Genomic DNA, 18,341 nt, shown 5'->3' on the forward strand with positions numbered 1-18,341 from the left:
CCTGCCTAGGTGAACCCTGATGGAGATATTTGAGAGGACTCACAGAATTGTAGAGCGCCCATTCTACCATGCAGGAAGACACCACCCAAAAGCCTTCTGACAGATGTCCTTCTCGCCTCTACTTGCAAGCCTTCTACCAGACTTCCAAGGAGCACATTCCACTTCTGGAGAGCTTCGACCCTTAGGAAGTTCTTCCTAATGTTTAGGTGGCATCTCTTCTCCTGCTCTTTGCCCCATGGCCCCACTGTGTCCTGCTCTCCAGAGTAGCAGAAAACAAACTTTCTCCCTCGGCAATGGGACAGTCTTTCCAATATTTAAAGATGAAACATCCACTCCAAGCCTTCTTTTCTCCAAGCTGAACATCTCCAACTCCCTCAGAGGGATACATGTTTCCAAACCTTTAAGGGGATGATTTATTTGGGCTGTTGCACCTAAGAATAGATTCACCTTGCTGAAATCACCAGAACTGCACACAGACTGAAGTCTTTGTAGTTTATTAAAAAGTAAAAGATGAAAAGTTTGTAAAAGCAAGTAATGTTCCAAAGATCAATAAAACATAGCACTGTAAAGCAGGATTCCAAGAGGCACCAATGAAACAAAGTCCCATGAGAACTTGACAAAATCCCAAGACCATGGACACAGGCAAACAAGCCCAAGCTGCTTGAGCGAGAAGTTGCTCTGTCAAAGGTTTTTTTTCAAACACACTGCTTAATACCCTTCACAATACATGAAAGTATTTCTTTGGCCTCTGACCTCCTTCTTGTTGGCTATTCTCACACTCCTTCGAATTCTGAATTCCAAACGATCAGCCCGATCTAAGGTTCCTGTTTCCTCAAGGTCAGGCTGCTCGTTGGTGTCAGCCTGGTTGCCTTCCTGTCTACTATCAGGCTGAGAACTGTCCTCCTTTTCTGAGTCCATTTGCACCTGGCTAGTTTCAGGATCAGCAACATCCTTCCCTGCTGTGGGAAACTGAACTTGCACACCCTGTTCCTCGTTGTCAACAACAGGAACATTTTGAGCCTGATTGTGAACCTGAATCCCATCATCCTCATCGGAGTCACTCTGAGACCCCATCTGAGTCACAACACTATCAGTCTGGGTCTGTGGTTTCAGCTGAGTCACAACATGGGCCACCTGGGTGCACAGAGTCTCACCTGCCACTTCCACCTGTAGATGCCACCCACAAATCCCATGAGGGCCATCTCAAGGGTCTATCCTTGATCTCCTTTCCCCCCTCCATCCTGCAATTTCTCTTACAGCACCTGTGTGTCTGGCCACCTGCAGTGCCACACTGACCCCTCGTGCCATTTGGATGGCGGCTGGAGCCCCTGGGGACCCTGGTCTCCTTGCACACGGAGCTGTGGGGAGGGGGCCCAGCTTCGCTTCCGGGAGTGCAGCAGCCCACCCCCACAGAACGGGGGACGGGGCTGCCTGGGCAGCACAGAGCAGCGGAGGCCCTGTCGGCACCGAGAAGACTGCCCAGGTAAATGGGGAAGAGGGGAGAGTTGCCAGGGTGAGCGAAGATGGAGGGGGCTCCTTTATCGGGGAGGGGAGTATCTTCTCAGTCGCTGCAGTGGGGGTGGGGCTCTTGCCCAGCTAGGAAAATAATAATAATAATAATAATAATAATAATAATAATAATCCCAGGTGACAGCAGGATTAACGAGAAACAATTGAAAAAGCGAACACAATATGAGGATTTAAAGATGGAACTGCAAAGACTCTATCTGCAAAGATTGGCATACTGACTCTATCAGTATGCCGATCCCAGTGGTGATCGGCATACTGAGTGTAGTGCCTAAAGACCTTGGCCTGCACTTAAACACAATAGGCGCTGACAAGATTACCATCTGCCAGCTGCAAAAGGCCACCTTACTGGGATCTGCTCGCATTATCCGCTGATATATCACACAGTCCTAGGCACTTGGGAAGGGTCCGACGTGTGATCCAATGCAGCAGCCAGCAGAGTGTCTGCTGTGGACTCATCTTGCTGTGTTTCAAATTATTATTATTATTAATTTTTTATTCCACCTCCATCTCCCCAAAGGGACTCGGGGCGGCTTACATGGGGCCGAGCCCGATCAACATAGTTAAAATACAACACACTGAAATTTGTAAAACAGTATCATAAACAATATAAAACGAACAGATACATAAAAGTATCTGCTTCTTGGCAGGGGGTTGGACTGGATGGCCCATGAGGTCTCTTCCAACTCTTTGATTCTATGATTCTAAGGTAAAGGTTGTCCCCTGACATTGAGTCCAGCCATGTCTGACTCTGGGGTGTGGTGCTCATCTCCATTTCTAAGCCGAAGAGCTGGCATTGTCCATAGACACCTCCAAGATCATGTGGCCGGCATGACTGCATGGAGTGCCGTTACCTTCCTGACGGAGTGGTAACTCTTGATCTACTCACATTTGTATGTTTTCGAACTGCTAGGTTGGCAGAAGCTAGGGCTGACAGCGGAAGCTCACGCCACTCCTCGGAATTGAACCTGTGACCTTTCGATCAACAAGCTCAGCAGCTCAGTGCTTTAACCCACTGCGCCACCGGGGGCTCCAACAGATAAATAACACAATATAAAAACAACTATTGAGCATCAACAATTGGCTTGAAATAGTAGCAGTTTCTGATCAAGGGCTTGGCATTCACCTATGCAGGCATGGGCAAACTCGGACCCTCCCTCCAGGTGTTTTGGACTTCAACTCCCACAATCCAAGTCCAAAACATTTGGCCAGCCCAAGTTTGCCCAAATGTGCACAACAGAAAAATACGAAAAAGTACTTTGAAAAAAAGGACAGACAAGAAATGGCACAGCACCCCTTAAAACAGTGGTTCCCAACCTTTTTTTGACCAGGGACCACTCACCAACATTCGTACCAAAAGGGTTACAACCTCACAACCTTTGAGGGTGCTTGCCATAGATGCAGGCAAAACGTCAGGAGAGAATGCCTCTAGACCATGGCCATATAGCCCGAAAAAACCTACGACAACCCAGTGATTCTGGCCATGAAAGCCTTCAACAATACAAGGTTACGAACCAGTTTTTGGTCCACTCCAGAGTTTGTTTGGTTATGTGGGGTGCGGATTCAGAAAATGGCATTGGAGAGACCACATCAGCTCTAGTTTCTGATACAGAACGTATGCCATCCAGTAGTCGCCATCTGCTCACCCACAGAAAACTATATTTAGCAATCTAGATCTGATGTGGTTGTAGTAATCTTTTGTGGGTAGTCAGCCTCTCCCCTTCCAACATCCCCATTGCCTCGGAACTAGAAGAGAGTTTTGCAAGACCAGTCATTCTTGTTACCACGTGGTTGCAAGGCAATGGTGTAGTAATGGTGGGGTTGCAGACTATATTTTTGTTCTTGGGTACCACTGGTGGTCCATGGACCACAGGTTGGGAACCACTGCCAGCAAGAATCAAGTGTGGGTCTAGCTTGAGAAGACAGGGCAGGAATAAAACTTTCTCAGTCACAGAAACCTATTGAATGGCTTCAGTCAAGGCACACTCTCCCAGCCTCAGAGGAAGACAAAAGCAAACCTCCTCCAAAGTCCCATGGCAGACACCAAGAAGGTCCTGTAGCATACTTTAATATCACAACTCATGATTTGTTTCATGCATCTGTTTTTTGCTCACAGCATGAGTTCACTTTGGTCCCTATTTTGGGAGATGAGCACAAAAGAATATTTGCTATATGAAATAAATTAATACAAGGATGCATTCAGCTTAGAGGCCAACTGTCCAGTTGGCTACTTCAGTGCAAGCTGGGTTTTGGCCTGGCTGGTTGCTTAACATGTTCACATTTCCAGGGGGAAGAGGAGAAAAAAGGTGGAGGTTCTCTTCTTTTCTCCCTGGGTGGGGGATCTCTCCCAAATGTTTTCTTCTTTTTGCTGCTTCTGCAGAGGAAGAGGAGGAAGCCTGGGGGCCTTGGTCCCCGTGGGGCCCCTGCAGCGTCTCCTGTGGCGGAGGAGAGCAGGTGCGCTACCACAGGTGCCACCACCCACCATGTCCAGGCCCAGCTGCCCCCCAGAGCAAGACCTGCAACACCCACGTCTGCCTCGGTGAGTCAGGGCAGGGCCATTGCGATCTCACAGGGTTGTTGTGGGGATGAATGGCAGACCTTTGCTGGCGGTGAGGGAGGGATGTCAGGAAGCTCTGCTTGCACTGTGTTGGAGGGCATGGAGCATCTTCTCTGGACTTTAGTTTAAACCTTAAAGCAGGCATGAGCCAACTTGGGCCCTCCCTCCAGGTATTTTGGACTTCAACTCCCACAGTTCTTAACAGCCTACTGGCTCTTAGGAATTGTGAGAGTTGAAATCCAAAACACCTGGAAGACTGAAGTTTTCCCAGCCCTGACATAGATCCAAGGGTAGCTGCTCCTTCCCTTCCCACATCCTTTTGGGGTGCCTTGCCCAAGTCTCCAAGGAAGTGGCCCCTGCTCCTGACACCCTTCCCTTCCCTCCCCTTGCAGAAGTGGGCTGCCCGGTGGGGCGCTTGTACCGGGAGTGCCTGAAGGAGGAGGGCTGCCCCTACAGCTGTGCTCACCTGGCTGGGCGCATGGACTGCTTCTCAGACGGCTGTGAAGAGGGCTGCCACTGCCCAGTGGGCACCTACCAGCACCAAGGTGCCTGCGTCCAGGTGGGGGCCCTTCCAGACCCCTTTCCTTTCCCCTTGTTTTGGGCTGCTGGGCTTTGATTCTCAGGGAGAGCTCTACTTTGGGGGCCCACCAGCTTGGCTTAATAGACAAGGCAGTGGAAAGCAGATGATGCATCAAAGGCAGTGAAGTTTAGCACCTGATGCACACAGAAGAAGAGTGGGGACCTATCGCCACTCACCAGGTGCATCTGCTGCCATCTGAGTGTTGTGGAGGAGACCCCAGTGGAGCAATAGGTTAAACCTTCGTGCTGGCAGGACTGCTGACCTGGTTCGAATCTGCGAGATGGGGTGGGCTCCTGTCTGTCAGTCCCAGCTTCCCATGCAGGGACATGAGAGAAGCCTCCCACAGGATGGTAAAACATCCGGGCATCCCCTGGGCAACATCCCTGCAGATGGCCAATTCTCTCACACTAGAAGCAACTTGCAGTTTCTCCAGTTGCTCCTGACACACACACACACACACAATCTGAGTGTGGTCAAGATGGTGAATGTTATATGGCAGTGTAGGCCCGACCTTAGATGGGAACTAAGTTAGAAGATGCTGCAGCAGCTTGGTTTTGCCTGAGCTGACTGGGAAGGGGAAGACTTTGAAAGCTCTGATGGGGAAACTGTCAACATCATTTCCAAACAATGGTTTTGGGTTGGAGGAGACCTAGCTACCCACTGTATCCACTCAGTCTTCCTTGCCTCCTCCTTCCTCTTCCTCCTCTTCTTTCCTGGGTCAGGAATGCCCCTGCATCCTCAGCGAGGAAGCCATAAGGATGCTCCACAACCACTCCATGGGCCACCCTACAGCCATTCTTGATGCTGAAGGCCGGACACTCTTTCCAGGGGACGAGGTGGCCCCCAACAGCACCCTCCATTCTGCCTGCAGCAACTGGTGAGTCTGCTCTCATTGCATACAGGTTGCATGCATGCATTGCCTGCCATTGGGAAGCCAAGGTGTCCACGATGGAGGAGGGAAGTATCCCACAGGTTGGAAATCCCAAAACCCAAAAGCTCCCAAACCCTTTTTGCTACTACTTGGTCTCTCAGTCCCTCTGTCAGACTTCTGTCTGATATTTATAGAGTCTTGTGGTCTGGAGCTTGTGTCTGTGGAGGGAAAATGTGTGCCTCACATTGTTGCTGTGTGTATGCCCTCAAGTTGCTTCCAACTCGTGGTAACCTTGAGCTGAACCTCTCATGAGGTTTTCTTGGCAAGCGTTCTTTGGAGGGAGTTGGCCTTTGACTTCGCCTGAAGCGGAAGGAGTGTGACTTGCCCAGGTTTTCTCACATTCCGATGTATATAGTTTAATTTTTTAGTGTTTTAAGTCATTATTATATTTAGTCTGGTTTTCCAAAGACAAAAATCATGGGGCCACTAAGACAAACAGCGCCATCTCTAACCCAGAAGTAATCTCTATTATTTTAAAGTTAAGTGTAAATTGCTCTGAGGATGTGAGAGACATATTTCAATAAATAAATGTGTTCCCTTGTGGCTGAGGGATTCTGGGAGTCCCAAAGAGGAAAGTTGGAATAGAGCTCCAGATTGTGTGAGAGAGATCTGGGTGGCCTGCACTTATTTATTTATTTATTTATATCATTAAGAACCACATCCACTGTTTTAACGTGGTGAGATGTATTCAGAGGCGGCCCTAGGTAATTTTCAACGGTAAGCAAACAGTATTTTGGCGCCACCCCCCCTCCCCCCAACCAATCATTGATATATATTTTCTGTTTGTCGTGGGAGTTCTGTGTGCCATATTTGGTTCAATTTCATCATTGGTGGAGTTCAGAATGCTCTTTGATTGTAGGTGAACTATACATCCCAGTAACTACACTTGCCGCACTTGCTCCCTTGCCTGGCCCTCTTCGGGTCCGGAGGCGTGTCTGAAGACCCCAGCGTGTGCACCAAAAGTTGCCTCTTCTCCTGACTTTCTCTTCAGCCATTGGGACCAAGAGAGAGAGAGAGAGAGAGAGAGAGGTGGAGATGCCCACCTTTCCAGAAGGTAGGCGCGAAAACAAAGGAGGGAGCGGAGGTGGGAGATACCTTCAGCCGGAGGGGCTCTCTCTCTCTCTCCCTCTTGGTCCCAATGGCTGAAGAGAAAGTCAGGAGAAGAGGCAACTTTTGGTGCACACGCTGGGGTCTTCAGACACGCCTCCGGACCCGAAGAGGGCCAGGCGCGGCAGCTCCGCCCCTTGGCCCACCCGCGGATTGGGGAGAGGAGAGGAGGCGGGTGGAGCACCGGGGGATTGGGAAAGAGAGCCGGTCATGGCGAAGGGATCGAACGCGGAGAACGATTGAGCACCAGCTCTGCTCATTCACCCAGTGGCCGGGTGGAGCAGGAACAAGAGGGGCTAGGCGAGGCTCAAGGGCCGGCCCCTTTGGGAAGAGGATTGCCTGGCAGTGAGGCAAGACAGCCGAGGCTCCCACGGACTGCTAGGGCTGTTGTGAGCTGAGGGGGCACTCCTCAAGTGGCGGTCGAGGGGCATTTGCAGAGGCGCCTCTGCGCCCCTGGCAAAAAAAGGGTTCTGCAACCGCTTACTTCGCGTAATGGACGAGCCGCCCCTGGATGTATTCCATACTGGGCAGGCATATTCAGCAGCAGAGTAGCAAAGCACAAGGGCAGATGTCTTCACTGTGTCTGGTTGTGATCCCCAGGTTGTGCCAGTCAGCTTTAGTATGATGTTATTTCTAGCGCCCACTTTTTGCTTGATATTCAGGCAGTGCTTCTCATAGGTCAGAGCACAGTCTAGAGTGACTCCCAGGTGTTTTGGTGTGCTGCAATGCTCCTGTGGGATTCCTTCCCAGGGAATCCTCAGAGCTGGATATGCTTCTCTGTTCTTGAGTTGGAAAGCACACGTCTGTGTTTTAGATGGATTCCGAGTCAGCTGGTTTCCCCTGTAATAGGCAGTGAGAGCACCTAAAGCTTCAGAGAACATCTGTGCAACCATTTCAAGCTTCCTGCTTGAGCGGTGATGGCACGATCGTCAGCATAGATGAAACTCTCTATGATCATTTGTGTAAATGTTGTGTAAATGTCCATCACTGTGCTGCACCTTAGCCATGGTCCTGATACTTGCTTCTCCCCCTCCTCCTCCTTCTCTTCCTCCTCCTCCTCCTCCTCCTCCTCTGCCTCCTCCTCCTCTTCCTCCTCTGCTTCCTCCTCTTCTTCCTCCTCCTCCTTCTCTTCCTCCTCTTCCTCTTCCTCCTCTTCCTCCTCTTCCTCCTCTTCCTCCTCCTCCTCCTCTTCCTCCTCCTCCTTTCAGCTCCTGCTTCAATGGACGCTTGGAGTGTGCTTTCGCCTTCTGCCCGGTGGATGGGGGCTTCTCCCCCTGGAGCCCTTGGGGCCCCTGTTCGCTGACCTGTGGTGGCCTGGGGAACATGACCAGGCACCGTGACTGCTCCCACCCCATTCCGGCCAGTGGGGGCAAGGACTGCCTCGGCCCTCGGGTGGACATCAAGTACTGCCAGGCGCTGGACTGTGAAGGTGAAGGGTGGCAGAGAACAGCTGCCATTTGTGGGCTCAGTGGTCTTTGGTGGTCAGCATTGGGAGCTAACCAGATGGCCACAAAGAGCATTTGTGTCTTTGAGAGGGACTCTGTGGAAACTGCCTCATGTTTCCACAGGGTGGGGGTTGTCCCATATTGAGGGTTCACATTGGACTCATTATGAGCTGAACTCGAGAGGTATAAGGGAAGGTTTGGGGGTTGCAAAAGAAGCATTGGGGACCCCATCCAGCCATCGCCTCCATCTTTACTACCTTAACACAAATCCTTGTAACTAGTACTCTCAGTCTCTGTCTCTGTCTGTCCACCTTCTGTCCAGCTTTCCTTAGAATCATAGAATCATAGAATCCAAGAGTTGGAAGAGACCTCATGGGCCATCCAGTCCAACCCCATTCTGCCAAGAAGCAGGAATGTTGCATTCAAATCACCCCTGACAGATGGCCATCCAGCCTCTGTTTAAAAGCTTCCAAAGAAGGAGCCTCCACCACACTCCCTCCGGGGCAGAGAGTTCCACTGCTGAACGGCTCTCACAGTCAGGAAGTTCTTCCTCATGTTCAGATGGAATCTCCTCTCTTGTAGTTTGAAGCCATTCTTCCATTGCGTCCTAGTCTCCAGGGAAGCAGAAAACAAGCTTGCTCTCTCCTCCTCCCTGTGGCTTCCTTTCACATATTTATACATGGCTCTCATCATATCCCCTCTCAGCCTTCTCTTCTTCAGGCTAAACATGCCCAGCTCCTTAAGCCGCTCATCATAGGGCTTGTTCTCCAGACCCTTGATCATAGAATCCTACAATCATAGAGTTGGAAGAGACCTCATGGGCCATCCAGTCCAACCCCATTCTGCCAAGAAGCAGGAATATTGCATTCAGAGCACCCCTGACAGATGCCCATCCAGACTCTGTTTAAAAGCTTCCAAAGAAGGAGCCTCCACCACACTCCGGGGCAGAGAGTTCCACTGCTGAACGGCTCTCACAGTCAGGAAGTTCTTCCTCATGTTCAGATGGAATCTCCTCTCTTGTAGTTTGAAGCCATTGTTCCATTGCGCCCTAGTCTCCAGGGAAGCAGAAAACAATCTTGCTCCCTCCTCCTCCCTGTGGCTTCCTCTCACATATTTATCCATTGCCCTCATCATATCTCCTCTCAGCCTTCTCTTCTTCAGGCTAAACATGCCCAGCTCCTTAAGCCGCTCCTCATAGGGCTTGTTCTCCAGACCTTTTATCGTTTTAGTCGCTCTCCTCTGGACACATTCCAGCATGTCAATGGAATGTGTCCAGAGGAGAGTGACTAAAATGATAAAACATCCGTCCAAAACATCTGTAGGGATTGACTGGATTGCGGATGCCTACAAGGCCCAATGGGGGTGGACTGGATGGCCTTTGAAGGGGCTCATACAATGCTATGATAGCTTGGTTGCTTGCTGCCCAGAGAGGCATACGCTTCCTTTGGTGGCCAACACTAGCACTCAGGGCCTCCTGTAGCTGTCCAAGCTGAGTCTGAATCCTTTGTTTTTCATCACAGCCCTGGCTGGACCCACGAAGGAACCTATTTCTGTCCTCCCAGGTAAGGAAAGAAGAGGGCCACAAGGATGAGGAGGTCCCAGAGCCTGATTTGGAACCCCACTCCTGGCCGGCCACAGTGGTCTCCTTCTTCCTGCTTTTTCTGCTCCCCTTTTACCTTCCCCTCTTCCAGGCCCCGATGGGGATGGCTTCACCCCCTGGTCATCCTGGACCCCCTGCTCCAAAACTTGCAGTGACCCGGAGCTGCCGGCCCTCAAGACCCGCCTGCGCCTTTGCCTGGGAGGGGCCAACTGCACGGGGGAGGCCTTCCAGGAGCGGGAGTGCAACCTGCCCCAGTGCACAGGTGAGGGGCAGCCCCAGACCCTCCCTCTAATTGCTTTACAGCACACATGGGCAAACTTCGGCCCTCCTGTTAGGAACTGTGGGAATTGAAGTCCAAAACACCTGGAGGACCAACATTTGCCCATGCCTGCTCTATTTATTTATTTACTTACTTACTTTGCTTGTATACCGCAGTTTCTCAGCCCGTAGGCGACTCAACGCGGTTCACAACAAGAGCAAAAAGACAATCCTAACAACATACAATTTAAAAACCATTAACAGCATAGTATACAAAGTAATGACACATCAATACAACAACCTTAACGTCTCGTCACTAGAATCGTGATCCAATTCGTCATCCGTAATTCTGTTCCTATATTCATCATATTCATTGCACTGTTTATCCGAATGCCTGTTCAAACAGCCAGGTTTTTAGTTTCCTTCGAAACACCATTAACATAGGAGCTGATCTAATGTCCATGGGAAGGGCGTTCCACAGCTCTATAGCCCAGTGGTGAGTCTTCTCCATTCCCAACCTGTCCTCCTTGTCTTTGGTTGAACTTCCTCCACTTCCAACCTGTCCCCCTTCCTTCCTTCCATCCCCAGAGGCCCCTCTCTGCCAGGGAGAGGACTGTGTGGGCCTCAACTGCACCTGGACCCCCTGGGCCCCGTGGAGTGCCTGCTCTCGCACGTGCGGAGTGGGGCAGCAGCGGCGCCTGCGCACCTACCACCCTCCGGGGCACGAGGGCCACTGGTGTGAGGGCATCCTGACTGCTAATATGGAGCGCCGCTTCTGCAACCTCCAAGCCTGCAAAGGTGAGGATGAACACAATTCCATCCGGCCCTGGCTCTTCTCCTATTTTTCTTTTCTTTTTTGCAGCCCATGTGGGTAGACAATTGGCCTTTGGTCCTGACACAAGCCTGAGCCTTGCCCCAATCCACTCCTATCACTGGGTTGCAAACCTTCATGTGGCAATAAGCTCCAATGGAGGACTTCATGAATCCAATGGGAATCAATGTGGATAAAAGCAGGCTGGGTTGAAAGGGAGTGGTAACAAAGAAGCTCTCCCCCTCCCATGCCCAGCAATGGACCCTTGTGTTTGCCAGATGGAACTCCCATCACACACAACTCAGAACTTGGGAAAACATGAGGTTGGGGGATTGCAGCTCCCAGAATCCCCTTGAGCATGTCTGGTGGAACTGAAAGCATGGTTTCCAAGTTCTGGGGTATGTGGGGGAGTGCACAGGGATGTCCCACAGGTCAACTGGGCTTCTTGGATTCACAGTCTCCAAAAGGATGCTCACCAACTCTATTTGTTATCTCCCCCCACAGTGGACGGAGCCTGGTCTAAGTGGAGCCCCTGGTCCTGGTGCGACCGCCTCTGTGGCGGGGGGCACTCGTCTCGTACCCGGAGCTGCACCAGCCCTCCTCCCAAGAACGGGGGGCGCCCCTGCCCCGGAGAGAGACACCGCGTCCGCCTCTGCAATGCCCGGCCTTGCGGTGAGTGCCAAGGGTCACAGGATGTATTTATTCAGATGGTCATGGCAATTGGGAAGTCGGATCTGGCCACGGTGGTCCACGCTCTTGTCACATCCCGGTTGGATTACTGCAACGCACTCTACGTGGGGTTGCCTTTGAAGACTGCTCAGAAACTTCAACTAGTCCAGCGAGAAGCAGCCAGATTGCTCACCGGAGCGGCGTACAGGGAGCACACCACCCCCCTGTTGCGTCAGCTTCACTGGCTGCCGATCCAATTCCGAGCACAATTCAAAGTGCTGGTTTTGACCTACAAAACCCTACACGGTTCCGGCCCAGTGTATTTGTCCGAACGGATCTCCATCTACATCCCACCTCGAAGTTTAAGATCTTCTGGGGAGGCCCTGCTCTCGACCCCGCCAGTGGCACAAGTGAGGCTGGCGGGGACGAGGAGCAGGGCCTTCTCAGTGGTGGCCCCTCACCTGTGGAACTCACTCCCCAGGGAGATCAGATCGACGACTTCCCTTCTAGCGTTTAGGAAAAAACTAAAGACCTGGATGTGGGACCAAGCTTTTGGCCATGCTGACAACTAACTAAAGGACCTGTCGATAGACAAGGACAATGGAATGGAATGGATATATGGACTCTGATATATGGACTCTGACATGAGATAGTTTTTATGATTTTATTAGGTATTGACGTTTTATTTTAATTGTTGAATTGTTACTTTTTGTATTGTTTGTTGTGTGATTTGGGCATCTAATTGTGCCTTTCCTGTAAGCCGCCCTGAGTCCCCTCCGGGGTGAGAAGGGCGGGGTATAAGTAGATGAAATAAATAATAATAATAAATTGTGAGAGTTGAAGTCCAAAACAGTATATTTGACGATCTATATATTTTAAAAACTCTTTTAATGTATATGGATGCATTTATTATGTGTTTTATATCATGTTTGTCATTGAATTGTTGCCTGTTTGGAAGCCATTCTGAGTCCCTCCTCAGAGGTCGAGAAGGACGGGGTATAAATGCTTAAAAAACAAAACAAACAAACAAACAAAACACCTGGAGGAAGGGCCCAAGTTTGCCCATGCCTGTGCTAGGCCCTTCAGGGTAACTTATATTATTATTATTATTATTATTATTATTATTATTATTATTATTATTAAACTTTATTTGTACCCTGCTAGCAAGTCCCGAAGGACTCAATGCGGCTTACAAAGGCCAAGACCTCAACACAACAACAGACAATAACAATACAATGCAAGCAAATTAAAAACATAAGCAATAACAACAACAAAACATTACACTATTACGCAATAAAACCAGGGTCGGGCCAATGAAGGGTACAGGTTAAGAAGTGCTGGGTGTAAGAGGTGATATGTTGGGATTCTGGGCAAGTGCAATGTGCAGAGAGTCTTAAACTCTAATAAAGTGCTTCTGGGACGTATTGCTGGAGGTTATCCTATTCTGGGAAGGCACATCAGAATAGCCAGGTCTTCAAGTTCTTCCTAAAGACTGCCAACGTGGGTGCTAGTCTAATGTCTTTGGGGAGGGTGTTCCAAAGTCGGGGGGCAACCACAGAGAAGGCCCTGTCCCTCGTCCCCACCAAACGAGCCTGCGACGCAGGCAGGCCTGTAGCGAGGGGGTGGTTTTAGGGGTTCAACCCCCCCCGAAATGTTTCAGATTTTTTACAAAAAAACCTGGTTTACTCACGAATTTTAACTGGTTAACCAAATCCCCATGCTAAGGCTATGAGATGCAAAAAAATTAAAGAGTCCCTCCAGAACTGTAAGCACTATCTCAAGCAAATATTGACAATTTATTCACACTGTCATTACTTGCAGCAATAGCCGATGTAGTGAAGCAACCAAGTTGTATGTGTGTTGAATGCTCTCATTAAGGAGGCCAGACTTGGTGGAGGTGGTTGACAGGGGCGGAGCTTCGGGCTATTGAAGGTTGCTCTGCCTCTTTGCTTCAGCGTGAGCTAGGAGGCAGGTTTCAACCCCCCCCCCGAAATTTTCAACCCCCCCCAAAAAAATTTTACCCCCTCTCCCCCGCCAAAATTGTCAACCCTCCCCGAAATTTTTTTCTGGCTACGGCCCTGGACGCAGGTGGGATCGTAAGCAGGGTCTCTTTATGGTACATTTCCCATAGACTTACCTTTATCGTACATTTCCCATAGACTTACCTGGAGGACCATTTCTTTCGACACGTACGGAAAAGTGAGACCACAGAGAGGAGTGATGGGGTCTTGCTGTACTTTCATGTTCATGTTTTAACTTGCAAAAAGTCTGGTCCAGGGGTGTCACTGTGGGCCTGTGTCCTGCCGTCGCTCAGTCACCTGCAAGAGAACTGACCACTCTCTCCCTGCAGAGGAGGGCTGTCCACCCCCGCTGCGCCTGGTGGACTGCGCCAATGCTTGCCCTCGCCATTGCTGGGATCTCCAGGAGGGCATCGAGTGCCAAGACGCTGAAGCCTGTGAGCCTGGATGCCGTTGCCCAAATGGTGAGGGTAGCCTCTTTCCTTGTCCAAGAAGTGGGTCTCACTTTTGGGTGGAGGGCAAGATGGCACCCAATGGCCACCAACATATATTTTGCAGAGTGGAGATGGCAGAAAAGAAATGGCAATTTTGTCAACCCAAGAAGTCCACCAAAGTGAATAACCACCCTCCAAAACTTCTGCAGGGGTCACCCCTCTTGCAGACAGAAGGCCAAACTACACAAGATGTTAATTATGGTCTCCATCAAGTAGAGAGAAATGAGAGACAGCAAGGTCTAGTGGTGTTTGGGCATTGCGTTGAGATTCTGAGGAATAGGGTTCAGATCCTCACTCAGGAAGGAAACCCACTGGGTGGCTGTGGGTAAGTCACACAATCCCAGCCTCTGAACAAACCACAAAACGCTAGGATAGCCTTGCATTAGAATCTCCATATGTCAGAAATGATTAAAAAACACACACACAGAAACAGCATCAACAATGAAAGATGGCTGCTGTGTTGTCGTAGGCTTTCATGGCCAGAATCACTGGGTTGCTGTGAGTTTTCCAGGCTGCATGGCCATGTTCCAACAGCATTCTCTCCTGACATTTTGCCGGCTTCTGTTGCTGGCATCTTCTGCTTTGTTGCTAAAGATGTCTACTTCTCCATCGTGGTCCCTGTGAAATTGCACATATGCTATTTCCTGCACCTGCACGGTCGGTTTTGGAAACTTCTAGAAAGTTTATTAGACACTTTTAGGTGGCAGTCCTGCCCACTCTCCCCATAGAGTGTATTGCTTCCTATAGCCATATTGTGGTCTTGCCATTAGTAGTAACAGCTATAAAGACATTTTTTTTCTAAAACATTGCAAAGTACACAGAGCCCAAAAAGCACAAAATGCAAAAGGGATTGCACTAGTACTTTGCAATTCTGTAGATGAATGTGCATTACAAGTAGAACATCTACCTTGCCTTGCAGGGACCCTGGAGCAAGATGGCACCTGCGTCTCCCCTTCCCACTGTGAGTGCACGGACAGCCAGGGCCACAGCTGGGCCCCCGGGAGCCTCCATGACGACGGCTGCAACAACTGCTCCTGCCTGGAGGGGAGGCTCCTCTGCACCAACCACACCTGCCCCCCCAGTGGATGCGCCTGGAGCCTCTGGTCCGGATGGGCCCCCTGCAGCCTCACCTGTGGGGAGGGAGGGCAGCACACCCGGTTCAGGTGAGCAGAGAGAGGGAAGGGGGACTTGCCATGGATCATAGACGCCTGGAGTAGAAAGAGACCCTCTGTTGCACTCCAAGGCTGGGAAACCACCTCTGTACTTAACACACACTCCAGTCCAATATAAAATAGCAAAGCAGCTTATTGAAGAATATATATGGAAAGCAATTCAGCAAAAAGTATAAAAAGCCCTAGTCCAAATAATCCACAGAAATGACAGTACAGGAATAGCATCAAAAAACCAGGAATATGAAAGCAGAATAAATCCAAAACATGAGATTCAGGAATAGTCCTCAAAACCTGGAATCATGAGACATGAACAAAAGGGGACATGGAACATGAAACTAGAAATCACTTGACTTGACAGTAGTTCTATACAAACACCAACATTGCCTGGACTAAAGGACCCATCTGCTCGGCTAGTTGAGATAGAGAGAAAATCATGCCTTCTCCCCTAGAGAACTGATAAGGATTTCTTGACTAATGGGCATTTTCACCTTCGTAAACTTTCCTGAGAAGCTCTATGTTAATGGAACATAAATCTCCTATCTAACTGTTCATTAGTCTATCCACATGGACTTCTCTGAACTCCGATCTGTTTCTGACCTTGCTTCCCGAGTGAACTGCCTTTCAAGAATGTGATCTTCAGACACAGACTGCTCATTTTCAGGGCTCAAAATCTCTTGCTGGCTCTCCTGCTGACTTGCAGACCCAGAATCCCCAGTGTCACCAGAATGACTAGCAGGCCCAGAATCTCCAGAGAGATCAGGTGCAGGCATAATCAAAGGCAGAACTACAACACCCTCAAAGTCAGGCCTAGGCAAACTTTGGCCCTCCAGGTGTTTTGGACTTCAATTCCCACAATTCCTAACAGCTCAAAACCCATTCAGTCAACCCCCTTCTACCATAAAGGAAGACACAATCCAAGCCCTCCTGACAGATGGCCATCAGCCTCTAGTGAAAAGCCACCAGAGAGACTCTTATACACTCCCAGGCATATTCCCCTGTTAAACAGGTCTTATTGTCAGCATTTCTTCCTAATGTTTGGCTGCAATTTGAATCAATTGCTCCATAGTCTCAGGAACAGCAACAAACGTCCCTTTCCTTTTAACATTGCACTCATGTCCCCTTCTCTTAGCCTTCTCATCTCTGAGCTAAAAATATCCAGCTCCTTAAGTCAGTCCTCATGGTTTTTAGACTTTGGACCATTTTGGTGACCCTGATTTGGAAGCACCTTCCACTTGGCCCATCTCCTGCTTGAATTTCTTTGGCCAGAACTGGGCACAGGATTATTGCAAGTGCAGACTGACCAAAGCAGAAGAGAGTGACTTCCCTCAGTCTAGACACTATATCCCTGTGGATGCAGCTGTTGGAGCTCAGCCTGTGATTGTATTTCAGGATCAGGGTGCTTTGGATGTGGGGAGTGATGCCAATGAGTTGCAAGATGAGTTTCAAGACAGCAATGGTTTGGCCAGTAATATTGATGCAGAGAATGACCAGGAGATCCCTGTTCAAAGTGTAGTTTCCCATGAGAATGTCCCTGAGGGGTGTAGGAATGATGGTGTGCTCCCTGAATTGTTACCAGAGAGTTCCCATGACAGAGAACATGAAAACAGCTCGGCACCTGGCCCAGCTGCAGAAGTTAATGAGCAAATAGAGAGGAGCGAGGAGATCAGTTAAAACAGAAGAGCTGAACAGTGGCTTCGGCGTTCTGCTAGACTCCGAGAGAAAAAGATAAGAAATCCTCAGCTAAAGCGAAACCAATTTCTGAGTGCTAGAGACATAGCTAATGAGGAGATAGAAGTCCCAAGTACAGGATATGTAGTCAGATGAAGCATCATTTGGAATCAAGTCAAGATCTCATCCTTGTTTCATGGAAGCTTTGCTTGGAAAATTCATGTTTTAAGTGACTTTGTTTCATGGTTTTGATTCTTGGATTCTATGCTTTTATATTCATGCCTTGGATTCATGTTTCCTGATTTCTCGCATTTTATTTGAGAAGTCTTAACTTTGTTTTTATGGACTTTGCTGGACTATTACCTCGGACTATTTTGTTCCTGCTTATCTTCCGACCTAATTGGATTTACCTATTTCTTTAAAGAGCTTTTTTACCTTACTGCTTTTTAATTATCTTCAATAAAAGGATTGTTTTCCGTCCAATGGTGAGGTGTTTAAAGTCAGAGGGCTTTTCCTGTCCTGGAGTGCAACAACAAGCCTAGAATGTCTTGGCTTCAAGCATTTCAGAGGAGGGAGACTCAACCTGCATTTTCTTTCCAGGGAGTCCTTCCATCTCATGACAGAAATGTTCTTCTTCAAAGAGGCTTTGAGTTGTTGCTGAAGATACTTTTTGTGGCCCTTTAACTCTCATTGCCTGGTTTTGAATGTCCCCAGACTCTTAAATGTGTGCTGTTTTGAGTAAGGTTCCCTGATTTATGGTTGCAGCTTCTCTAGCCTCAAAGCTGGGCTCCGTGGTCACTCCCGGCGACTCTCCATCCCTCCCCTGTCTCCCCACAGGACCCCCACCTCTGGCTCGTGGGCCCCAGAGTGCCTCAAGGAGCAGCTGCAGACCCGGCCTTGCTCCCCGGGCCCCTGCCCGCCTCTGTGTCTCCATGAGGGCCATGAAATGCCGCTGGGCAGCGCCTGGCTCCTGGGGGAGTGCCAGCAATGGTGAGACCCCCCCTCCCCACCACCCATTGGCTGTAGGCATAGGGCAGTGGTGGGCAGGAGCTATGGAGTTATCTTAGTTATTGGCAAACACAAGGCAATTGCCTCCATATTTATTGGAACGGAGGCTCAGAAGAATGGGCCACCTTTGTCTTTCTATCTGCAGCATTTGCACCCCAGAAGGCATCTACTGCCTGGACATCGCATGCGCAGGTGAGCAAATCCCGTCTTCCCTAATGTAATATTTCACCTGGTGAGTTGGCATATAGCTCAATACAAGGTGACTCTGAGTTGGTCCCTGGGGCCAAAAAGGGTTTTCCTTGTTAAAGAAAGAAATAGTTCTCCAAGCAAGGTGCCCACCAGTTGATTCAAAGCCTTGAAGCATTTGTTTTATTTGTTGAAGATCTAAAGTATTTGATTGTTTGTTGAAGACATAAGAAATAATGAAGGACTTTGTTAAACCTTTCAAGCATCTAAAGACTCTGTAGAGGAAAATCCTTAGGGCCTCTCAGTCGAG

General features: G+C 49.4%; 1 protein-coding gene across 1 annotated transcript in view; it reads left to right on the top strand.

Annotated features, from left to right (window-relative positions):
• Positions 1–18,341, top strand: part of LOC132779722 (SCO-spondin-like) — a 165,375-nt gene that overhangs the window by 118,521 nt on the left and 28,513 nt on the right. Inside the window, exons 74-85 of the mRNA XM_067470583.1 lie at positions 1,260–1,483; positions 3,914–4,066; positions 4,477–4,643; positions 5,387–5,541; positions 7,911–8,126; positions 9,813–10,009; positions 10,594–10,803; positions 11,321–11,488; positions 13,836–13,967; positions 14,917–15,160; positions 17,675–17,827; positions 17,991–18,037. Coding sequence (XP_067326684.1) covers positions 1,260–1,483; positions 3,914–4,066; positions 4,477–4,643; positions 5,387–5,541; positions 7,911–8,126; positions 9,813–10,009; positions 10,594–10,803; positions 11,321–11,488; positions 13,836–13,967; positions 14,917–15,160; positions 17,675–17,827; positions 17,991–18,037 — 2,066 coding nt within the window. The remainder of the gene's footprint in view (positions 1–1,259; positions 1,484–3,913; positions 4,067–4,476; positions 4,644–5,386; positions 5,542–7,910; positions 8,127–9,812; positions 10,010–10,593; positions 10,804–11,320; positions 11,489–13,835; positions 13,968–14,916; positions 15,161–17,674; positions 17,828–17,990; positions 18,038–18,341) is intronic.

This window comes from Anolis sagrei, chromosome 6 (assembly GCF_037176765.1).
Source record: "Anolis sagrei isolate rAnoSag1 chromosome 6, rAnoSag1.mat, whole genome shotgun sequence".
In the NCBI taxonomy this organism is placed as follows: Eukaryota; Metazoa; Chordata; class Lepidosauria; order Squamata; family Dactyloidae; genus Anolis; species Anolis sagrei.